The sequence below is a fragment of the Cetorhinus maximus genome, chromosome 28 (genome assembly GCF_964194155.1).
Source record: "Cetorhinus maximus chromosome 28, sCetMax3.hap1.1, whole genome shotgun sequence".
NCBI classification, from domain to species: domain Eukaryota; kingdom Metazoa; phylum Chordata; class Chondrichthyes; order Lamniformes; family Cetorhinidae; genus Cetorhinus; species Cetorhinus maximus.
This window is the reverse complement of record NC_135906.1, coordinates 19455836-19479325: the sequence shown is the minus strand read 5'-3', so window position 1 is coordinate 19479325 and position 23490 is coordinate 19455836. Positions and strand designations below refer to the sequence as shown.

Sequence of the window (23490 nt, the reverse complement as noted above, 5' to 3'; positions counted from 1 at the left end):
GGTGTCTGTAAAATTCTTCTCTCATAACCCTACCAAAATTAATATCTGGAATTTGGCCAATCCTTAACCGACGCCTGGACTCGAAGGCTATTGCCCAGGAATCATGCCAATCTTGGATTGATGGGGTTTTATCTATCGTTCCCACACTGGCACTGAAAGCTGGTTCTTAAATATTCACCACTCACCAGGTTGGATGTAGACACAACAACCCTCACCCAACACCATCCAGAACAGGACTGGTCTGTGCTGCTAGATTCAGTGTACACTCCCTCCATCACTGGTACACTGTGGCTGCGATATATACAATCTACAGAAATGCACTGGAGCACCTTGCAAATATCACTCGACAGCATCTCAGACCCTCCACTGACAATAATAAGAGCAGTAGTGGTGTGGGGGCACTGCAATATCTAAGGTCCCGCCCAAAGTCACACACGGTCTCCCCAGAATATCTATCACCTTCACTTCATTGCCGAAAGGTCAAAATTAAAACCACTGTCAGAAATCAAGTTCTTTCTGTGGTCCCTTCACAACCTCAGGCCATCTCAAGGAGAACTTTTGAAGTGTAGTCACTGTTTTAATGTGAAAAATGTCACAGTCAATTTGCACATAGCAAGATCCCACAAACAGACAATGTGATAATGACCCGATGATCTGGTTGAGAGATAAATATTGGCCAGGACACCAGAGATAACGTCCCCTACTCCTCTTTGAAATAATGCCATGGGATTTTTTACATCCACCTGAGAGGATAGGATAGACTTCAGTTTGACATCTCATCCAAGTGATGGCACCTCCGACAGGACAGCCCTCCCTCGGTTCTGCCCCTATGACTACAGTGTTCCCTCTCTGTGCTGCTTTGGAGTGTCCCACAATCTCGAGTGGGACTTGAATCCACGACCTTCTGACTCAAAAGGCGAGAGTGTCACCTGCTGAACCATGGCTGACAGTTGCAAATCATGATACTAAATTTGGCCTGTGCTTGCTCTACATTGTGTAATCTGGGCATCACAGAAGGGGACTCCTGTCGGAATTAGCACCAAGGGAACTTTAAGGTCCACTTGAGAGGACAGATGTCTCACCGAAGAGATGGCACCTCTGGCAGTGCAGCACATCCTCAGTACTGCATTGGGAGTGTCCGTCTGATTAACCTGTTCAAGTCTCCGAAATCTGCAGCCTTCTGATTCAGAGGCAAAATGCACAGTGCCTGAAGTTCAGACTGTTCAGGTAAAGCCCCTTCAAGAGGAGTCAAACTTTTGCAGGACTCGCTCAAGGAGAGAGAGCAAGAGAGAAACAGCAAGATTCCAGCCTCTCTCCGAGGCCCAGGCAATTTTACATCACCCCCCACTCCTCAGCAGCAGAGAGAGGGGGCTGTGAGCTTGTTGTTAACTATTGCAGATTGATTTGCATTGTTTATTAAAAAGCCAAGAGGCTGGAGATTAAATTTTGTCCGGTTCTAAAGCAACTACCTGGTGTCCGCTATTCACATCCTGAAATGTATAAGCTAACCTATTCCAAAAACAAGATGTGACGTAGTATTTACATTCCTCTCCCCCTCCGCACTTGTGCAGCAGGTTTGGTCACATTGGATACAGCACCGAGTCCAAAGAGTAACAAAAATAAAGAGAAGTGGCCATTTGCAGGGCTCCGCCCTGATCCAAGGGGAGCTCCGAGTGACTTGCTCCCGCTCTCTCCCACGACAGATGTTCCAGTCGCCGATCACCCTTGGCAACCCGTGTCATGCACGGTTAAAAGTCCCAGCTCAACGATCACAGAGTGAAGAATAATATGAGCACCAAAACCAGGATGACAAGGAGAACGACAATCACACACCACTGACGGCGAGCTGCCAAACCAAAAGTTACCATCAGTCTCAGGCCAAAGGGCATCGTACAATTCAGCATCATTGGGAGAGTAAACACCTTTCATTTATGTAGCGCCTTTAATGTAGTAAAAGCGTCCCAATGCATCTCACACGAACATCATCAAACAAAATCCAAGACCGAACCGCATGGGAGATGTTAGGACAGTGACAAAAGCTTGGTCAAGCAGGGAGGTTTTAAGGAGCTCTTAAAGGGAGAGAGAGAGGGAGGCAGAGGGGTTTAGGGAGGGAATTCCCAGGCAGCTGAAGCCATGGCTGCCAATGGCGGTGTGATGAAAATTCAGGATGGAATTAAATACTTGAAGAGAAATGGGTCCGAAGAATCAGTAGAGGAATGGGACAACAGTAGTTAGCTCAGATATTAGGCTAGTACCAGTGCAGGAACAAGGGGCCAACTGGCCTCCTCCTGTGCAGAGAGGGCAGCGGGAGTTGGGGGTGGGTTGGAGACGAGAGCTTGGAAGCTTACCACTGGTCATGTGAGAGACTTTGGCCAACTTCTTCAGTGTGTTGTCCAGGCGGGAATGAGTGTTGTCCATTTCATGGGAAAATTCATCCAACATCCTGGAGGGCAGAAATCAAACTCAGTTAGAAAGCAGGAGGTGGCTCTCTCCCGGCAGAATAGTGAACCTCTCTCTCTGCAGAATAGTGAACCCCTCTCCCTGCAGAATAGCGGACCTCTCTCCCTGCAGAATAGTGAACCCCTCTCCCTGCAGAATAGTGAACCCCTCTCCCTGCAGAATAGTGAACCCCTCTCCCTGCAGAATAGTGAACCCCTCTCCCGGCAGAATAGTGAACCCCTCTCCCGGCAGAATAGTGAACCCCTCTCCCTGCAGAATAGTGAACCCCTCTCCCTGCAGAATAGTGAACCCCTCCCCCTGCAGAATAGTGAACCTCTCTCCCTGCAGAATAGTGAACCCCTCTCCCTGCAGAATAGTGAACCCCTCTCCCTGCAGAATAGTGAACCTCTCTCCCGGCAGAATAGTGAACCCCTCCCCCTGCAGAATAGTGAACCCCTCTCCCTGCAGAATAGTGAACCTCTCTCCCTGCAGAATAGTGAACCCCTCTCCCTGCAGAATAGTGAACCCCTCTCCCTGCAGAATGGTGAACCCCTCTCCCTGCAGAATGGTGAACCCCTCTCCCTGCAGAATGGTGAACCCCTCTCCCTGCAGAATGGTGAACCCCTCTCCCTGCAGAATAGTGAACCTCTCTCCCTGCAGAATGGTGAACCCCTCTCCCTGCAGAATGGTGAACCCCTCTCCCTGCAGAATGGTGAACCCCTCTCCCGGCAGAATGGTGAACCCCTCTCCCGGCAGAATGGTGAACCCCTCTCCCGGCAGAATGGTGAACCCCTCTCCCGGCAGAATGGTGAACCCCTCTCCCTGCAGAATAGTGAACGTCTCTCCCTACAGAATAGTGAACCTCTCTCCCTGCAGAATAGTGAACCTCTCTCCCTGCAGAATAGTGAACGTCTCTCCCTGCAGAATAGTGAAGCGGGTTTTTGGTACCCGGGGTGAAGCGGGTTCGGTGCCCGGGGTGAAGTGGGGCTCGGTGCCCGGGGTGAAGTGGGGCTCGGTGCCCGGGGTGAAGTGGGGCTCGGTGCCCGGGGTGAAGTGGGGCTCGGTGCCCGGGGTGAAGTGGGGCTCGGTGCCCGGGGTGAAGTGGGGCTCGGTGCCCGGGGTGAAGTGGGGCTCGGTGCCCGGGGTGAAGTGGGGCTCGGTGCCCGGGGTGAAGTGGGGCTTGGTGCCCGGGGTGAAGTGGGGCTCGGCGCTCGGGGTGAAGTGGGGCTCGGTGCTCGGGGTGAAGTGGGGTGAAGCGGGTTCAGTCTGATTTCCTGGATTTGTTTTGACCATCTCAGGTGTGGAAACATTGTCCGGGTTGTTTTTTTGCATATTTGAATTGTTATTTTCAGCTCTCCCAGGTTTGGAGTGCGACTGGGTTTGTGTTTATTATGCCACAGGCTGGGTTAACAGGAAGGTCTTTTTGTAATTATGTATGAATTTAATGTTGATGCATTGATCTCAGTTCTAGCAGATTCCTGGGAAGCAGTTACAGGATAAGAAACATGTCTCTGGTGATAAGGAGCAGCTGCTTCATTCACAAGTTGACGATAATGTAAATATTTTTGAGCTGATGATGTGAGTCCCATCACATCTCAAGCCCTTCACACACAACGTGGTGCAGTGACTGCTGTTATGTGGCACACGGCAAGACTGTTGGTACAGGACAGAAATGGCCAGTTAATCTCATTACCTGGCCACGTGTAATCACATAACTGTCTGCTTTCTTCAAAACTCCAGGATTACAGCAAACTAACCAGGGCTGGGTCCGATCTTTGAGTTATTCCTCTCTCTGCCCTCTCCTTCCCCACAGGTTAGAATGGATTCTGTGATGTCAGCCCACATCCCACATCCCAACAAACTTCTTCACATGAGCAATAAGTTTGAACCTGCAACCGCATCTTTACACTCATCCCTGTGAAATACTCTCTCCCCATCTGATCCCATCTTACACAAAGAAATTAAAATCTCACATTTGTGCAACACCTTTCATAACCTCAGAACATCCCAAATTGTTTTACAATTTGAAGTGTAGTCACTGTTGTAATGTAGGAGACACAGCAACCAATTTGCACACAGCAAGCTCCCACAAACAACGATGATAATGACCAGATAATCTGCTATACTAATGTTGGTTACAGGATAAATATTGGCCAGGAGACTGGCAAACATCTCTATTCTTCCGAGAAATTGTTAAAAGGTCCATATAACAGGGCAGGCGGGGCCTCGGTTGCATGTCTCATCTGATATACAGCACCCCCTTGTACTGCCCCTCCAATAATGCAGCACTCCTTCAGTGAGGTGCTCCCCTAATACTGACCCTACAGTGCAGCGGTCCCTCAGTACTGACCCTCCGACAGTGCAGCGCTCCCTCAGTACTGACCCTCCGACAGGGCAGCACTCCCTCAGCACTGAACCTCCGACAGGGCAGCACTCCCTCAATACTGACCCTCCGACAGGGCAGCACTCCCTCAATACTGACCCTCCGACAGGGCAGCACTCCCTCAATACTGACCCTCCGACAGTGCAGCACTCCCTCAGTACTGACCCTCCGACAGTGCAGCACTCCCTCAGTACTGACCCTCTGACAGTGCAGCACGCCCTCAGTACTGACCCTCCGACAGGGCAGCACTCCCTCAATACTGACCCTCCGACAGGGCAGCACTCCCTCAATACTGACCCTCCGACAGTGCAGCACTCCCTCAGTACTGACCCTCCGACAGTGCAGCACTCCCTCAGTACTGACCCTCCAACGGGGCAGCACTCCCTCAGTACTGACCCTCCGACAGGGCAACACTCCCTCAATACTGACCCTCCGACAGGGCAACACTCCCTCAGTACGGACCCTCCAACAGGAGGGAGTATCCTCAGAATGGACCCTCCGGCAGTGTGGCACTCCCTCAGTACATTTCTGGGAGTGTCACCTGGATTTTGTCTTGAGTGGGAGTTGAACCCGTGACTCTCTGACCCAGAGGTGAGAGTGCTACCCACTGAACCACAGCTGACTCTACAGACCCACGTTCTCCACCTAGGTTTGTGAATTAAAATAAAAATAACATTTGGGAGTTTGTGGGTGACTCAGCTGGTCTATCCAATAAGGGAATCGACTTACACTGCCTGCTCCTCCAGCTCATCTCCTATTCGCTCCGACATGTTCTTGAGGACTGCACTGCTACCCAGTACCAGCTCCAGCTGGTCATCCTGCTGTTCCATTATCAACTGTACAGAACCAAGGGCGAGAGTTACATCACTACTTCCAGAAAAATAGCAATCATTTCTGTGCATGCTTCACACACTTTTGGCCACAGTTTAAAATGTCCATTTTTAAAAATTCCGTTTTGAGATGTGAGCGTCGCTGGCTGGGCCAGCATTTATTGCCCATTCTTAATTGCCTCTTGAGAAGGTGGCGGTGAGCCGCCTTCTTGAACCGCTGCAGTCCCGTGTGGTGTAGGTACACCCATAGTGCTGTTAGGGAGGGAGTTCCAGGATTTTGACCCAGCGACAGTGAAGGAACGGCCGATATATTTGCAAGTCAGGATGGTGAGTGGCTGGGAGGGGAACTTCCAGGTGGTGGTGCTCCATGTGTTTGCTGCCCTTGTCCTTTCAGGTAGTAGAGGTTGTGGGTGTGGAAGGTGCTGTCGAAGGAGCCTTGGTGAGTTGCTGCAGTGCATCTTGTAGATGGTACACACACTGCTGACGCTGCTGGATGGGGTGCTGAGTCAGACAGCTGTGTGACTTGGAGGATTCAGTTCCTCACTATCGCTGCACACCATCAGCACAAAGGCTGCTTCACATTTGCTCCATAGAGCGCACACTTGTACAGATTAAACTTGCCCCAATTTCAGATAACAAAACACAGTAGCTGGGCACCCAGTTACACTCCTGACCCTGGATTGAGTCTACGCACTGGGTGGTTCTAAGCCACACAATTGCAGTCTCTACACCAGGTCTGTGCAGAGTCAGCTAATCTGTGCAGGACTGATGGAATGGATGGAGAGAACATGCAGCTCCCAGAGGTGGGTAGATAGCCCTGCTCCAACCTCAGATTAGCAGATCAGCCACGATCTCATTGAATGGCGGAGCAGACTCGATGGGCCGAATGGCCTACTTCTGCTCCCGTATCTTATGATCTAACCTCAATCACCACAATGGTGCAAATTTAAAATTCTCAACCTTGTTTTCAATCCTTCCATGGTTTTGCCACCTCCCAATCTCTGTAACCTCCTCCAGCTCCACAACCCTCTGAGATTCCTCCAATTCTGTCTCTTGAACCACTCCACTTTAATCAAATCTCAATGGTGCCTGGGCCCCAAGCTTTGGAATTCCCTCGCTAAACCCCTCCACCTCTCACATCCATTAAGACACAATCTAAGACTTAGCTTTTGATTCATACTTTTAGTCACTTGACCTAATATCTCCTTTTGTGTGGCTCGGTGTCATATTTTGTTAAATTGCTGTGGGATGTTTTGCTGTTAGAGAATGCATAAATACAAGTTGTTACCACCTTCTAATAGATTATAAAACGCCGGACTCCCCCCTTGTCTCTATTACACACAGGCTTTTAAACTGAACCGCTCTCCAGCAGTTGGTGTTATCCTGCACTTTAGGCCTTGGCCCTTTATTTCAGCTTCTCGAGTGAGTGTTATCCCTGTTTGAGCACTTACCCGTTGCTGAACTCGCTGCTCCTCGATGTACTGCAAGTTTACATTCTCCAGTTCCTGGTCTAGGTGCCTGTATCTGTCCATGGGCTTATGCTGTTCAACGCCTCCAAGCAGACTCTACAACAACAGTGAGAGGAGGTCAGTTCTCACTTCCCCCATTACAGTCCGCCCTCCCAGTCCCTGTTACAGTGCGCCCGCCCTCCCTCCCTCCTCAGTTACAGCCCACCCACCCTCCCTCCCTCCCCTCTGTTACCGTCCGCCCACCCCCCACCACCATTACAGTCCACCCTCCCTCCTCCCCGTTACAGTCCGTTCTACAAACTGCGACGCTTTGTAAGGGCCACAGTGCTCAACAATTCATATGAAAATACCAGAGTGTGTAACACTGCCCAAGAGATCAGGCAATTCTAAAACCAACCCATGAACTGGGACAAGGTCCAAGAAAGACCAGAGACTTACCTCATGGCTTAAATATACCCTTAATTCAAAGCCACTTCATTCAAATGATCTGATCGAGCCTCAGAGCACAGAGCAGGCCATTCTGCCCAATGTGCCTGTGTCTACCCTTTGGCAGAGGTATCTAATTGGACTCATTCCCCCTGCTCTTCCCCACAGCTCTGCAAATCGTTCCCCCTTTGGCTCTTTATCCAATTATTTTAAATCTGGGTCATCTGGTTACTGACTCTCCTGACACTGGAAACAGTTCCTCCTTATTCACTATCAAAACCTTCATGATTTTGAACATCTCAGTTGAATCTCTCTATGAAGGAGAACAATCTCAGCTTCTCTTAGCCTCTCCACATAACGCGAGTGTGTTAATTCAATCTATGTTTAGTAGTAAATCCCCTGTCTGTCCTGTCACTTACACAGTTTCAAATTATCTGTTAGTTCAATACTTTTAGTTAAAAAAAAATTCTGAATTCTCAGAAGTAGTTGGAGTTCATGGAGTGTGGTTAGTGAGTGGAAATAATTGTGCCCACTGACTCTATACCAAACCAGAGACTAGCAATCTGTCAAATGAAAATCCCACAGAAAAATCAGGCAAAATTCCCATTCCTCATTCCATTGACCCCTGCTGATGTTGGGCAATGATAGTAGCAGTCTCGCTGTGATGCTCACTGCAGTTCAATAGTTTGACAGCACTCAGTATCTCAGCTCACACTTGGGACAATGAGAGCAGAGGGCTGCTGCTGCAGTGTGGAACTGAACCCACTCAAGACTCTGTGTCGAACAGGAGGCGAGAACCTAAAATTCAAACAACTGTTGGCCGATCCAAAGCTGCTCACCTGTCGGTTTCTCCTCTCACCATACGCAACAGCAGAAGGACTCGAAATGTGGTCTTTCATTTCCTGGTGAAGTAAAGAGTTAGAGCTGGTTAGAAACACTGCGTCTCCCTAGCAATCCAGAAGAGATTCTCTCTCACGAACCTTGTCGTTTACAGTGAATTAGCATTGAAAGGCCTAACAAAGACTAAACAATCTCTAATGGCTCTTGCAGTGCAGGCTGAGGGGAGAAAGGAGCCAAGGCCCCCACCCCTGTCCGTTATCCTCTGTCGTCACAGCTTTTGTTGAGAATTGGGACTCGGCTGTGATGTTCAGCCTCCTGTAGCCAAATAGCCCAGCAATATTCACTGTCTAGGGCTCACATCCGAAGAGGGTAAGGAAACCAAACCCATCAGGAGAGGAGGGACATGAAGAGCACTGTCACACAACAGAACCACGATATACAGACCCGCCCCCCAAATCAAACACCTCCCTCATAGGTAAATCCGTAAACCCGCTGCCTGAAAAGGCATTAGGAGCAGATTCAATAACAATAATGATGAAAGGGCAAACAGAGAAATAATTCAAATTTGCAGGGGCTTTGGGGAAAGAGTAAGGGGGACAGAGATGGTCGACTGCGCTGTGACCCTGGGTGTGTTGAGCAGTTGCTACCTTCACAGTTTGTCTTGTTTTGACCACGAAAGCTTTCCTCTCTTGCAGCTCAGCTGTCTCGATCTTGAACTTCCGTGGGTTTGATTCCACAATGCGTTCGCAATAGTTAAGGGACAAAGAGACAGAGTGACAATAGTTTGCAGTTAAAGATAACAGAACCAGTCAGGAGACTGGTGATAAGGACAATTCCATCACAGGCTCGGTGCAGACTCTGAGAATACAACATTATTTACAGGAGAATCTAAATCCAGTGAAATAACAAGCAAACAAAATTTGAGAATCCCACTGTCTTTAATCATATTTCAACGCAAAACTCCACAGCAGTTACTGAAGTCCCAGAGTATGGTTTTTATCCCGAGGCTTTAAATCATCGGCTAAAGTCCTAAAGGGGAGGCAAGGAGAATTTTCTTTTCCCCCAATCAGAGAGTTGTCAGCATCTGGAACACTCGACCTGAGAGAAGTGGTGGAAATGGATTCTATCAATAACTGTAAAAGTGATTTGGCAGAGAGGCACTGGAGGATGGTGAATTTACACAGTGAGAGACCAAAAAAAACACAGGGATGTGGGACCTAGCAAGAGCCAGCAAAGACACAATGGGCTGAATGGCCTCCTGTGCTATACGTTTCTCTGACTCTATGAACCAAGCCAGCACAGAGTGGGATTACACTTGGACCTTTGCTAAGGGGTGTGGCTTATCAGTCAAATATATTGTTGAACCAGGTAAACAGGACTTCAGTTTACACACACACACACACACACACACACAGACATTTTAGACTCTTCGGTGTCATTTTAGTCTTGCGTTCACACACATTATATATAATATAGATAGAAACAGACACACACACATGCCAATTCTGCCAGTTTCTAGTTAGCCTTTGTTCATTTCTGTTGCTTTCCCTGATGTTAATTTTCGGAAACTTGCCGCATTTACTCTTGGCCACATCACTGACTCTGCCCCGAGGTCACCATCAGCGATGTGACCCCCCTTTACAGACAGCTGCCACCCGCCGGGGGTATCTCCACACATCTCTCCCCTCACACTCAACGGGTAACCATAGTGTCTGGCGTCAATGGAGCTTGAGAGAGAGCAGCCAGTCTCAGGGTCCATTTCAAGCCTGTGCGAGTTGGCTGATTTCAGCCTGGCTTAGGGGGTGTGGTGGGGGAGGGATACCATAATTCCCACTCAGCAATCTCAAGAGGAAAAAAAAAAATCAACCAGGGCCTCTGCTACAGACCACTGTCCCATCAGGCAGGTGTAACAAGAGCAAACCTCAGGACAGAGTCAGGCTCAGCTGTGATGCCTATGATTAGCGAATAGCCGGCTGAGTTCCACAAATGCCTGGCAGAGGGAGCTGGCACCTGGGGAACTGCACTGCAATTGGATTAGTACTAACTGGAAAGGAGGGCAAAGAAACAGGTTTTTTTTTTAAAAGACATGGAACTGTGAGAGAGAGAGTGAGAGAGCACAGCTGCGATCCGAGGATATCGATCGTCTCGTCCAAATCCTCCAGGTCCCACTCGATGCTTCGGAGGCTGTTGCGCAGTTCGTTTGTTGTCCAGTCATACTCCTCCTTGCTGACACTGTGTGTGTCCTCCAGTAACTCACACCATCGCTGGTACAGTCCCCGAGCTGTATTCACAGCCTTCTGCACCTCCCTGCAATCGGAGGAAAGACATCGCAGAACGTGTTAATGAGGGTGACCCTGAGGGAGGGAGGGGGGGAGAGACAACCCTGGAGAGGGGAGTGGAGGGGGGAAGCGGGGAGGGGGGGAGTGGGGAGGGGGGGAGCGGGGAGGGGGGGAGCGGGGAGGGGGGGAGCGGGGAGGGGGGTCACACCATTGTCGCTGCTGAGCTAAGAGGCAGAAATCTGGTAGCCTTACATTTACCTTTCATTTCTATTGCGCCTTTCAGACTGATGATGCCCCAAAGCACTTTACGGCCAATGAAATACTTTGAAAAGTGCAGTCACTGTTGTAATTAGGGAACACGGCAACCAATTTGCGCACAGCAAGATCCCACAAGCAGCAGTGTGATAATGACTAAATGTGGTGGCAGAGGGATAAATATTGACGGGGGGGAGGGGGGGAGACTGGGGCTGGTGGGGGGGGTGGGTGGAACAGGATTGGGAGGAGGGGAAGGGGGAGGGGGAGTAAATAGCAGCATCCTGATTGAGGTCCACTGACACGGGTCCACTCACAGTGGGGAAAGAGTTCGACTGCCCCTCCCTGTTACACAGCACATAGACCAACAATAGGCACCTGGCTGGTGTACAGGGGGAGCTTGTGGGGTCTGTGGTACTTTTACTCCAGCAAGAGTCAAAAGAGAAAACCTTCTGGAAATACTGTCAAATCCATCATATTCCACGGATGGATTAAAAAGGTCGATGGTGTTACATTCCAACTGTAGCACTAAGGCTAAGAGAAGATTTAAAATCATGAAGGGTTTGGACAGAGTAAATAGTGAGAAGCTATTTCCAAAGGGCTGGTCAAAGGGGTGATATGGAAGATCTTTTTTTTTAACGCCACAGGTTATTTAGAGTTTGGAATGCACTATGTGATGGGACACAGATTCAGTGACTATCTTCAAAAGGGAACTGGATAAACACTTGAAATAAGTGTTGGGATAAGGGACTAACTGGACTGTCCTACCAAGGAGCTGCTGCAGACTCAATGGGCCGAATGGCCTCCTTCTGCTCTGTCATATGCCAGGACTGCAGACTAAAAGCATTCTGCCCGGCTGTGAAGCGTTTTGGGGGCACCTGCGGGCCGCGAAAGGCAATAAGCAGAGAAATCCAAGTCTCCTTTCCCTTTCGGAAAGACATCGACCCAGTTCCGCTCCTGCGGTTCTCTCCCCGAGACCGTCCGACAGCAGAATGCAAGTTCTGCCAAACTCTCTCACACACTGCGACTTGTCTCTGACCTGTGATGTGTGGAGTTTGCTTCAATGCTTTACAAACCCCCCCTGGGCTGGGCTGGGGGAGGGAGAGAGAGAGAATCCTGCTCGCTTCTAAAGAAGGTGCAAGGCAGGATCCGCTTGAGCTGCAGTGGGGAATGAGACAAGGAGTTGGGAGAGGCTTGGGAAGTTTCTGTATCACTATGTAAACTCCAGCAGGAACCAGATGTGACAGTGACAGCAGATCAGGAAGCAAGGGAGAGCAACCTGACCTGTCGACACATCCTCCCAGTAACAAAGGGGATCAATAACTTACCCTTTCACCACAAAAAATGGATCCTCCAGTGACATCTTTGTCTCTCCACAATACACAGCCCCAGCTCCCACTGTCTGCCACCCACACTATACCATCCGGGAAATGCTCCTCATCACATGATTAAGGGGATTTTTAAAAAAGCTTCAACACCCAAACAAGATCAGCTACTCAAAACTCTCTCAACCAAGATGAACAGCTCCAGCTGCTGGCGTTGGAGGACCTGAGTTTTACTCACCCACCCACCCGGTCCACTTTCGTCCCTGGCTCATCGACACACCAGACACTGGTTATTTTGGGGGTTTTTTTTTTTCAAAACCAAATAAAAAACGAGCAGGGGAGTTATCCCCGGCGTCCTGGCCAATGTTAATTCCTCAGCCAACGCCACCCAAAAACAGGTTATCTGTTCTGTGGGAGCTTGCTGTGCGCAAATTGGCTGCTGCATTTCCCACGTTACAACAGTGGCTAAGCTTTTAAAAGTGCTTGGTTGGCTGCGGGACATCCTGAGGTTGGGAAAGGTGCTATAGAAATGCAAGCTTCCCCCCCCCCCCATCCAATTAAAAATTGAATATATATTTGATAGAAAGAATTTGCAGAGCTTTAGGGATGAACTTGTTAGCCCAACCAAACAGCCAGTTCAGGCCAAATGGCCTCTTTCTGTGAGACTATGATCTACAAATTGTTTGCTAAGTGATTGCAGGATTATAGGTGCTCGGACTTAAAATCCACATTTCATGTTTTATAAAAGAATTTCCTGAAATCAATCCCAAAAGTAGTAATTATTATTCCTACTTGCTCAGTTTGTTTTAAAGTAATAAGATTATTTTTATCTCAGCCAGTGGCTGTGTTTTCTATTGCCTCAGCCCTAATTCCCTCTCCAAACTTCTGTGCATTTCTACATCACTCTCCTCCTTTCCGAGGCTCCCTAAAACCTACCTCTCTGACCAAACTCAGGGGAATTGGTGGCATGGTGGTAATATCACTGGCTGATTAGCAGGGTGACATGGGTTCAAACCCCAGCACAGCATCTGGGGGAACTTAAATTCAATTAATAAAACTAGCTATTGGTAATAGTGACATCTAACTCACCAAATGGGGAGGAAAATCTGCCCTATTTGCTGGGGCTACAGGAGACTCCAGACCCACAGTAATGTGGTTATAGTGCCCTCTGAAATGATCTCGCAAGCCATGCAGAATGGATTAATGAAAGTCACTGTAGTCCCAGGGGACTGTAGGCTACTCTCTCAATAGAGCGAGAGAGAGATGACTGGTGGTAAGTTTAACCTGAGGGTCACCACACCTCAGGCGAGGGGTGAGGTTGAGAAGGTAATGGATGATCATGGATGATCTCAGCTGGTACAGGAAGTGAACCTAACCGACCAACTCAGGGTGGGTAACAAATGTTGGCCTCGCCTCACAACACCCACATCTCATCTGTCCATGCGATTTGATGTCGAGCTGTGTTTGATAGCACTCCTATCAAGTGCAGTGGACTGATTTACTTTACTGTATTAAAGGTGCTTTTTAAATTCAAGTTATTACCTTTTTCTAGAATCTCCTTGGGTGGGAAGTATTCAATGGAATTCCGGAAATATTACTGGATTTTCACGATTCCATCCATTTACAGTTGAACCCAATGGTTTAGGACAATGGGAAAAATCAAATTGCCTTTTTATCACTTGGGTCTGTGGGATTTTTCTGGAACTTTCCTATCTTGCAGTTCCATCCAATTCGCCACAAAAACTGTGACTAAGTGTCCTTCCTCATGGTTAAGTTTTATATTGCTGTCTGCTTCACTAGTCACTTTACGTTATCATTCCTGGAGCAATGAGGTGTTCATTATTAATGTTAAATGTCACCATCTAGTTTCATTGTTGATGAGGTGCATTACTAATCCTAGTTGAAATGTTGACAGATACTGATTCAAGTGAATCCTTTTACAGAGTTCTAATTTCGTCATTTTCAATGGAATCATACAACTGAAATGTTCATGGGCAGAATCTTACAGCTCCATCAGTGGGTGAAGGACCATTCAAGAGTCCATTGACCATGGCGAGGCTGTAAAATTCCACCCTGTGTATTTTTCAGGCACTATTTGGTCTCCTGTGTTGTTCCTCGTCTAAGGTGTGTGAGGTTTTTAGCTGCTGAAATAATGGCGATCAGATTCACCTGTTTATGTCTGGTCACCATTCAAGGTCTCCCTCTGGGCAGGTAGTCCAAATAGGCACAATCGTGAGGTCAATTGAAGCAATGGCAGAGCCAAGGGCTCATGAGCCCCCAAGCAGTTAACACAGTTTTGAAGAGGCTCCTTCTTTTAACTCCCAAGATCCTCTCTCATGTGCCTTTGGTTGTCAAGTTTGTGCCAATCCCACGTTAATCTTTGTCAGGGTACACAGTATGTCACTAATCCCCAGTCACCACTCTGGAAAATCACTCAAATCTCATGTTTGACTCTCCCCCACAAGAACATAAGAACTAGGAGCAGGAGTAGGCAATTCAGCCCCTCGAGCCTGCCCCCCCATTCATTACGATCATGGCTGATCTAATTTCGGCCTCAACTCCAATTTCTCGCCCTCTCCCCATAACCTTTCAACCCGTTACTAATTTAAAATCTGTCTATCTCCTCCTTAAATTTATTCAGCGTCCCGGCATCCACTGCACTCTGAGGTAGTGAATTCCATAGATTCAAGACCCTTTGAGAAAAGTAATTTCTCCTCATCTCTGATTTAAATCTACCACCCCTTTAGCCTAAAACTATGGCCTCTCGTTCTAGAATGCACCACAAGGGGAAACATCCGCTCCACGTCTACTTTGTCTATCCCCTTTAGCATCTTATATACCTCAATTAGATCTCCTCTTATCCTTCTAAACTCTAGCGAGTATAGGCCTAAACTGCTCAATCTCTCCTCATAAGAGAAGCCCCACATCTCTGGAATCAATCTAGTGAACCGCCTCTGAGCCGCCTCCAGTGTAACTACATCCTTCCTCAAGTAAGGGGATCAAAACTGTGCACAGTGCTCCAGGTGTGGTCTCACCAATGCCTTGTACAGTTGCAACAACACTTCCCTATTTTTATACTCTATTCCTTTAGCAATAAATGCCAAAATTCCATTTGCCTTCCTTATTACCTGCTGTACCTGCATACTAACTTTTAGCGATTCATGCACCAGGACACCCAGATCCCTCTGCACTGAAGCATTCTGAAGTTTCTCTCTATTTAAATAATAAGCCACCTTTTTATTCTTCCGACCAAAATGGATAACCTCACACTTATCCACGTTAAACTCCATCTGCCAAATTTTGGCCCATTCACCTAACCTGTCCATATCCATTTGTAAATTTCTTATTTTTTTCCTTGCAACTTACTTTCCCACCTATTCAGGTGTCATCTTGGCTTGGCTAACACTTGCTCCTCCACTGAGTTTTAAAGATCCTATAGATTGCCAGTGCTTGTAAATTCTAGCTCCTGTTTGTGGACCTAGAATAGGATGACTGTCAACTGTCAGAGTCAGCAGTACCAGTGAATGCCCCTTTAAGGGCACCACTCATAGAAACAGACAAGTGGTCTGATTCAGCTAAAAGTGCTTAAAAAGAACAAGAATGTCGCACCCTTTTTCAAAGCTGCGCGTGCCCCCAGTTTCATTTTATTCTTCGCCTCATCCGTCGCCTCAACAAGAAACTTTTTCTCTTTCTCTCAAGTGCTAAGGAACACAAGCTCCAACAACTCATCGACACCAACACCCATCTGGGACACTCCGCCCCTGCTTGTCCCTCCGTCCCCACCCCATCTTCCAATCCCAGCCCCAGCCGCGTATTCACTATACCCCCTGACCTTCCCCTCTCCGATGCTGAACGTTCAGTGCTCAGCAAAGGACTTAGCTTCATACCCTTACGCCCTCATCTCAATGAATTTCGGGCTCGGCATGATGCTGAACTCTTCTTCCGCCGTCTTCGTCTCCGTGCTCACTTCCTTGGGCAGGAGTCCTCTCCCCGTTCAACGGATGCTTTTACCCACCTCCAATATTCTCCCTCACCTGGACCCCTCCCTCTGGATTCTTACCTTCTCTTGATCTTTTCATTGAGAACTGTCGGCGTGACATTAGCCGTCTCAATTTCTCTGCTCCTCTCACCCATTCTAATCTGTCTCTCTCTGAACTTACTGCACTCCGTTCTCTCAGGTCCAACCCCAACATTGTCATCAAACCCGCTGACAAGGGTGGTACTGTTGTTGTCTGGCGCATTGACCTCTACCTCGCGGAGGCTGAGCGTCAACTCGCAGACACCTCCTCCTACCTCTCCCTGGACCATGACCCCACCACAGAACATCAAGCCATTGTTTCCAGGACTGTCACTGACCTCATCTCCTCTGGAGATCTTCCTCCCATAGCTTCCAACTTGATAGTCGCCCAACCTCGGACGGCCCGCTTCTACCTCCTACCCAAAATCCACAAACAGAACTGTCCTGGCAGACCGATTGTGTCAGCCTGTTCCTGCCCCACGGAACTCATTTCTCGTTATCCTGACTCCCTTCTCTCTCTCCTTGTCCAGTCCCTTCCCACCTACATCCGTGATTCCTCTGACACCTTACGTCACATCAACAATTTCCAGTTCCCTGGCCCCAACCGCTTCCTCTTCACCATGGATGTCCAATCCCTCTACACCTCCATCCCCCACCAGGATGGTCTGAGGGCCCTTAGCTTCTTCCTTGAACAGAGGCCCGAACAATCCCCATCCACTACTACTCTCCTCCGTCTGGCTGAGCTTGTTCTCACACTGAACAATTTCTCCTTAAACTCCTCTCACTTCCTTCAAATAAAGGGTGTGGCTATGGGTACCCGCATGGGCCCCAGCTATGCCTGTCTCTTTATGGGGTATGTGGAACATTCCTTGTTCCGGTCCTACTCCGGCCCCCTCCCACAACTCTTTCTCCGGTACATCGATTACTTCGGTGCTGCTTCATGCTCTCGTCAGGACCTGGAAAAATTTATTAATTTTGCTTCCAATCTCCATCCCTCCATCATTTTCACATGGTCCATCTCTGACACTTCTCTTCCCTTCCTTGACCTCTCTGTCTCAATTTCTGATGATAGACTGTCCACCAATATCCATTACAAGCCTACCGACTCCCACAGCTACCTCGACTACAGCTCCTCACACCCCGCTTCCTGTAAGGACTCCATCCCATTCTCTCAGTTCCTTCGCCTCCGTCGCATCTGTTCTGATGACGCTACCTTCAAAAACAGCTCCTCTGACATGTCCTCCTTCTTCCTTAACCAAGGTTTTCCACCCACGGTCGTTGACAGGGCCCTCAACCGTGTCCGGCCCATATCCCGCGCATCCGCCCTCACGCCTTCTCCTCCTTCCCAGAAACATGATAGGGTCCCCCTTGTCCTCACTTATCACCCCACCAGCCTCCACATTCAAAGGATCATCCTCCGCCATTTCCGCCAACTCCAGCATGATGCCACCACCAAACACATCTTCCCTTTACCCCCCCTGGCGGCATTCCGTAGGGATCGTTCCCTCCGGGACACCCTGGTCCACTCCTCCGTCACCCCCTACTCCTCAACCCCCACCTATGGCACCTCCCCATGCCCACGCAGAAGATGCAACACCTGCCCCTTCACTTCCTCTCTCCTCACCGTCCAAGGGCCCAAACACTCCTTTCAAGTGAAGCAGCATTTCACTTGCATTTCCCCTAACTTAGTCTACTGCATTCGTTGCTCCCAATGCGGTCTCCTCTACATTGGAGAGACCAAACGTAAACTGGGCGACCGCTTTGCAGAACACCTGTGGTCTGTCCACAAGAAAGACCCAAACCTCCCTGTTGCTTGCCATTTTAACACTCCACCCTGTTCTCTTGCCCACATGTCTGTCCTTGGCTTGCTGCATTGTTCCAGTGAAGCCCAACGCAAACTGGAGGAATAGCACCTCATCTTCCGACTAGGCACTTTACAGCCTTCCGGACTGAATATTGAATTCAACAACTTTAGATCTTAAACTCCCCCTCCCCCCGTCCCCACCCCGTTTCTCCCCCCTCCCTTTTTTTTCAATAATTTATATAGATTCTTCTTTTCCCACCTATTTCCATTATTTTTAAATCTAAAACTAAAACTTTGTTAGTCTTTCCACCCCACCCCCACTAGAGCTGTACCTTGAGTATCCTGCCTTCCATTCTTAATTAGCACTTTTCTTAGATAATATCACCTTCAACACCTCTTTGATCTTTTTGTCTGTGACATCTTTTGATTATCTGCTCCTATCACTGCTTGCTTGTCCCCACAACCACCCCACCCTCAACTTCTCTCTCCCCGCCCCCGTCCCCCACCTTAGACCAGCTTATATTTCACCTTTCTCCTAACTATACTCAGTTCTGCCGAAGGGTCATGAGGACTCGAAACGTTAACTGATTTCTTCTCCACCGATGCTGCCGGACCTGCTGAGTTTTTCCAGCTAATTCTGTTTTTGTTTTGGATTTCCAGCATCCGCAGTAGCTTTTAGCTTTTTGTTTTTATATATGTTAACTGTGTTCAGAAGACACTCTATGGTCTAAACCCTACAGTCTCACTCTCCTGGTCTAGAATAGAGGCCAGGTTATTAAAGTCAGAAAAAAAAACAGCAAGAAAAGACTGACTTTATTTAGAAAAAAATATATACTTTTGACATTAATACAGAGTTGGTAGGCTTAAGAATTACAGAGACAGAGGGACTTTTCAAGGCTGATTTTAGGTTTCTCACCATCGCCCTCGTTTATTTGCGGAAGGTTCTAAAAAGGGGTTTTTTTTCACACCACGTTGGGTGTAAAATTTCGACAGGACTTCCCCTTTCTAATCCCGACATCCGGGAGACGTTCATATTTTTGTTCACAAACTGGGCGTGACTCTCTCTCTCTCTCTCACTCGCTCTCTGTTGATCTCGGTTCTGGGGCAGAGTCACAGGGAGTTGCCAACAGATGCCAAATATGGACCCGGAAACTGACCACATCCCACACACCCCCCTTCCCCCTCTCTCTCCCACCCCCGAAACTGACAGGGCGCCATCCGGCCGGACCATATATGGAGCAAGAGAATTAGACAGGGGGGGGGCAAAGTCCTTGAGGCTGCATTAAAGTTCCCGGAAGGAGGGGGTGGGGGGAGTAATTTGGGGAGGGGGAGGGGGAGGAGGAGGGGGGGAGAGGGGGGGAAGGGGGGGAAGGGGGGGAGAGGGGGGGAAGGGGGGGGAGAGGGGGGGGAAGGGGGGGAGAGGGGGGGGAAGGGGGGGGAGAGGGGGGGGAAGGGGGGGGAGAGGGGGGGAAGGGGGGGAGAGGGGGGGGAAGGGGGGGAGAGAGGGGGGAGAGGGGGGAAGGGGGGGGAGAGGGGGGAAGGGGGGGGAGAGGGGGGAAGGGGGGGGAGAGGGGGGAAGGGGGGGAGAGGGGGGAAGGGGGGGGAGAGGGGGGAAGGGGGGGGAGAGGGGGGAAGGGGGGGAGAGGGGGGAAGGGGGGGGAGAGGGGGGAAGGGGGGGGAGAGGGGGGAAGGGGGGGGAGAGGGGGGAAGGGGGGGGAGAGGGGGGAAGGGGGGAAGGGGGGGGGAGAGGGGGGAAGGGGGGGAGAGGGGGGAAGGGGGGGGAGAGAGGGGGGAAGGGGGGGGGAAGAGGGGGGAAGGGGGGGGGAAGAGGGGGGAAGGGGGGGAAGGGGGGGGGAAGGGGGGGGAGAGGGGGGGAAGGGGGGGGAGAGGGGGGGAAGGGGGGGAGAGGGGGGGGAAGAGGGGGGGGAAAGGGGGGGAGAGGGGGGGGAGAGGGGGGGGAAGGGAGGGGGGGAGAGGGGGGGGAAGGGAGGGGGGGAGAGGGGGGGAGGGAGAGGGGGGGAGGGAGGGGGGGAGAGGGGGAGGGAGGAGGGGAGAGAGGGGGAGAGGGGGAGGGAGGAGGGGAGAGAGGGGGAGAGGGGGAGGGAGGGGGAGAGGGGGAGGGAGGGGGAGAGGGGGAGGGAGGGGGAGAGGGGGAGGGAGGGGGAGAGGGGAGGGAGGGGGAGAGGGGGGGGAGGGAGAGGGGAGGGGAGGGGGAGGAGGGGGGGGAGGGGGAGGAGGGGGGGAGGGAGGGGAGGAGAGTCATTTGGGGAGGTGGGGGGAGAGTCATTTGGGGAGGTGGGGGGAGAGTCATTTGGGGAGGTGGGGGGAGAGTCATTTGAGGAGGTGGGGGGAGAGTCATTTGGGGAGGTGGGGGGAGAGTCATTTGGGGAGGGGGGGGAGAGTCATTTGGGGAGGATGGGGGGCAGGGGGAGGCAATGGGAGGGGAGGGGAGGGGAGGGAAATAGCCTGGTCCCCAATATTGGGCAGTGGTGAGGGGGTGACTGGGCGGGGCGCCAGGGTGAGTCACTGATATAAAAGGCGGTGAGAGGCTGAGCGCGGAGACTAAAGGAGCAGCATCGCCAGGAGGAGGAACTGAAGAGTTTATTTTTTAACTTCCCTCCATTCAACCCTCCCGGTCACCCCCCCCCCCCCCCCACCACCCCAAACACCCCCCTACCCCACCCCCCGTCCCATGGATCTGAAAGTGGAAGCCCAGAGGGTGATGGCTGTAGCCCTGGGGAAGATGTACAATTCCCGGCTGCAGAGGGGAGGTATCCGGCTGCACAAGAGCCTGTTGCTGTCGCTGGTGCTCCGCAGCGCCCGGGACATTTACCTGAATGTCAGAGCCGAGCAGCAGCAACTGGAGGTCGGTCAGGGGGACAAGCTGGAGGCCGAGGCCACGGAGGTGGAGGATGGAGAGAGAGGAGCCGGACAGGGGGAGGAGTGTGTCCCGCCCCGGGATTGTATCCAGCCCGGGGATTGTATCCAGCCCGGGGATTGTATCCAGTCCGGGGATTGTATCCAGCCCGGGGATTGTATCCAGCCCGGGGATTGTATCCAGCCCGGGGATTGTATCCAGTCCGGGGATTGTATCCAGCCCCGGGATTGTATCCAGTCCGGGGTTTGTATCCAGTCCGGGGATTGTATCCAGCCCGGGGATTGTATCCAGCCCGGGGATTGTATCCAGTCCGGGGATTGTATCCAGCCCGGGGATTGTATCCAGCCCCGGGATTGTATCCAGTCCGGGGTTTGTATCCAGTCCGGGGATTGTATCCAGTCCGGGGATTGTATCCAGCCCGGGGATTGTATCCAGTCCGGGGTTTGTATCCAGTCCGGGGATTGTATCCAGTCCGAGTGTGTCCCGCCCCGGGATTGTATCCAGCCCGGGGATTGTATCCACTGCCACCGGGACAAGGTATCCGAGTGTCCCGGGCTCTCCGTCCCTGAACCTGGGGCCAGGGATCCGTGTGTTCGGCCCCGAGAAGCAGCGAGAAGACCCGGGTTAACCCGGGAGAGGAAGCGGAGGAAAGGCTCGGATCAGAGGGACCCGCCTGACCCCGAGTGCCTGCCCAGCAAGAGAGCCCGGCTGGAGGAGGAGGAGGAGGGGGACGGGGACGGGGAGGGACCCCGGAGCCTGGTCCGTGTGCGGGGCCTCGGCAAAGCAGCGGCCGATTCCCCCAGGGAGCAGCCCCTGTCCCCGGGCCACGTCTGCCGGCACCGAGCACTCGGTAAAGGGGGCATTTGGCTGCGAGTTGTTGTTGCTGCTTATTGAACAGAGACTGAGCCGGAGAAATGCACAGGAAGGTTTCCTGAAACCCACAGGCGGGAATTCTCCAACCTGGGATCATCCCGACCCCTCCTGGTCACTTGGGGATGTGGAAAGTGGGTCAGGGGGCCACAGTGACCAGCATCGCCCCCCCATCAGAGCCAAGGAGGAGGGTAAAGGCTCCGAGAGAGAGAGAGAGAGAGAGGAGTGTGTGAGCCAACAGCAGTGACTTGTATTTCCTGAACTCCAATGTCCTGTTTGGATCCACCCGAGCAGAACCCATGGGGGTGATGAACTGTACCCCACCCTGCCCGGAGGAGCCCTGTGCCCCACCCTGCCCGGAGGAGCCCTGTGCCCCACCCTGCCCGGAGGAGCCCTGTGCCCCACCCTGCCCGGAGGAGCCCTGTGCCCCACCCTGCCCGGAGGAGCCCTGTGCCCCACCCTGCCCGGAGGAGCCCTGTGCCCGCCCTGCCCGGAGGAGCCACACACCATCAGACTGGACTCTTTTTTAAATATATGTGTGTGTGTGTATATATATATATGTGTAAAATCAAAAGTTATTGTCCTTTTTTAAACCTCACTTTTGTATGAACTTAATGTTTTTCTAAATTCGAGGCTTGTTTCCAAAGCCAATAAAAGAAATGAAGCTTAATTGATTCGCTTATGATGGGTCTACAGCAGATATTAACCTTGTGTAGATGCTGTTATGAAGATTTCTATCTCTTTTTTCCCCCCTGTCCCCCTCCACACTTGCCTTTCTGATTTAGGATGGAGCGCTGCAGGGCCTTGCTGAGCTACACACACACACTTTTTAAAATTAGCTGGTTAACCTGGGACCTGGTTGATACCCTAGGTCTGGCATCCTGTTGCTGGTCACTGGAATAAGGAGACGCTGGGTTATTAGCCCCTTGGGGGAGGGATATGAGATTTAGAAAGAACTTGCATTTTTATAGCGCCTGGAGTTCTGAGTTGATGTGGGCACATACATGTTGTAGTCTGGAGCTACGGATAGTGATGGGAGAGGCTCCAACATTCTTCCCATCACATGACTGACCTGGAATCTCTCCCGCTCTTTACCGCCTGCCCTTGGCAGCTGTTGGAAGGATTGAAGGCTGATACTCCACCTGTCTGTTATGTGTGATAAATGTCTGGGCCACCCAGTTCTGGAGTGCGCCTTGAACCCGGAGCTAGAGGTGTCAGCTGTGGCTCAGTCCATAGCACCCTCGCCTTTGAATCAGAGGGTTGTGGGTTCATGTCCCACTCCCGGAAACCAAGAACTGTGATTGTACTCGAAAGAGTTAAAATAACTTGAACCCGGAGCTCTGATTCTAAGGCAGGGGCACCACCCACTGCACCACGAGACCTCACCTTGGGACCTCCCGAAATGGCTTTTACAGTCAGTACAGTCCTGGTGTTGAAGTACACTGCAGCCAGAACCATCCCATAAACAGTAGTAAGCATAATCTGTTAATGATTTGAGGGTTAAATACTCACGGTTCTCATTCAAATGATGTTAGGGAATCTTTTATTCGCTTGAGGGTAGGTGGGTTTCAAGTCCAATATGACTTGAGTGCTAAATAAGAGTCGTATTGGGCTCGATGTTAATTCTGTTTGTCTCTGGATGCTGCCAGTCCTGCTGAGTTTTTCCAGCATTGTTTG

General features: G+C 50.8%; 2 protein-coding genes across 2 annotated transcripts; both read right to left on the bottom strand.

Annotated features, from left to right (window-relative positions):
* Positions 1-1448: 1448 nt before the first annotated feature.
* On the bottom strand, positions 1449-12315 carry stx10 (syntaxin 10). Its single transcript, XM_078531337.1, has 8 exons — positions 12247-12315; positions 10525-10694; positions 9035-9129; positions 8387-8449; positions 7104-7217; positions 5552-5658; positions 2349-2443; positions 1449-1846 (listed from the first exon to the last, which is right to left on the bottom strand). Exons 1-8 carry the CDS (start codon positions 12279-12281, stop codon positions 1770-1772), a joined length of 756 nt encoding a protein of 251 aa, XP_078387463.1. The 5' UTR covers positions 12282-12315; the 3' UTR covers positions 1449-1769.
* Positions 12316-20625: 8310 nt separating this feature from the next.
* On the bottom strand, positions 20626-22481 carry LOC144669001 (uncharacterized). The gene is made up of 2 exons (XM_078531547.1): positions 22273-22481; positions 20626-22138 (listed from the first exon to the last, which is right to left on the bottom strand). The coding sequence occupies exon 2, from the start codon at positions 21911-21913 to the stop codon at positions 20906-20908; it is 1008 nt and encodes a 335-aa protein (XP_078387673.1). The 5' UTR covers positions 21914-22138; positions 22273-22481; the 3' UTR covers positions 20626-20905.
* Between the last annotated feature and the right edge of the window lie 1009 nt (positions 22482-23490).